The 656-nt window shown below is 42.8% G+C and overlaps 1 protein-coding gene across 1 annotated transcript in view; it reads right to left on the bottom strand.

Moving 5' to 3' along the window:
- LOC119594752 (60S ribosomal protein L7-like) overlaps positions 1-656 on the bottom strand; it is a 6,995-nt gene that overhangs the window by 4,906 nt on the left and 1,433 nt on the right. Inside the window, exon 2 of the mRNA XM_037943844.1 lies at positions 209-404. Within this exon, the coding sequence (XP_037799772.1) occupies positions 209-404 (196 nt within the window). The remainder of the gene's footprint in view (positions 1-208; positions 405-656) is intronic.

Raw genomic sequence — 656 nt, 5'->3', positions numbered from 1 at the left:
CTTATGCCTATGAAAATGTAACTGCATTCACTACTAGGAAACCTACCAATGGTAATTGTTTACAAAGTGATGTATGGTCAAATCTATGGACAGGTTGGCCCATGCAACATATTCTAACCTAAGAACAAGAACACACCAATTTGGTTAATAATGAAAAATATCAGAATTGGCTCAGCCAAACCTGATCAACAAAATCAGCAAGACCCACCTTGAGCTTGAGAGCCAGAGACTTCTTCTTGTGTGCACGCCTCTCCCTCCTGCGGTTCAGCACGACCTCAGGCACGGCAGGAAGGCGCCTCTTCTTCTCTACCTTGTAGGGGTTGGGCTTGCGTGTTCCATCAGGCAGGGTCTTGGGCTCCCTGCGCTTTGGTGGGCGTGCGGCTGCCGGAGCCGCCTTCTGTGCTCTGCCATGGGGGTAAGGAAAGGGATGAGATGTGAAGAAAATATAACATGCAATATAAGTGAAAATGGTGCTTCAATCTGATTTCTAAAATAAAGTCCTAAAATGTAAACCTGTTCTTGTACTTATAGCTTCAAATTCCTAGTTAAATATTCTATGCATTCTTAAACACATAGCCCTCACTGCAGTCAAAATTCAATATAATCGGTCAATGCACATATTCCATTATATGAAAACTTCCCATGAATAGTATTCA

The sequence above is a fragment of the Penaeus monodon genome, chromosome 34 (genome assembly GCF_015228065.2).
Source record: "Penaeus monodon isolate SGIC_2016 chromosome 34, NSTDA_Pmon_1, whole genome shotgun sequence".
Lineage (NCBI taxonomy): Eukaryota > Metazoa > Arthropoda > Malacostraca > Decapoda > Penaeidae > Penaeus > Penaeus monodon.
This window is presented reverse-complemented; position numbering and strand designations above follow the sequence as displayed.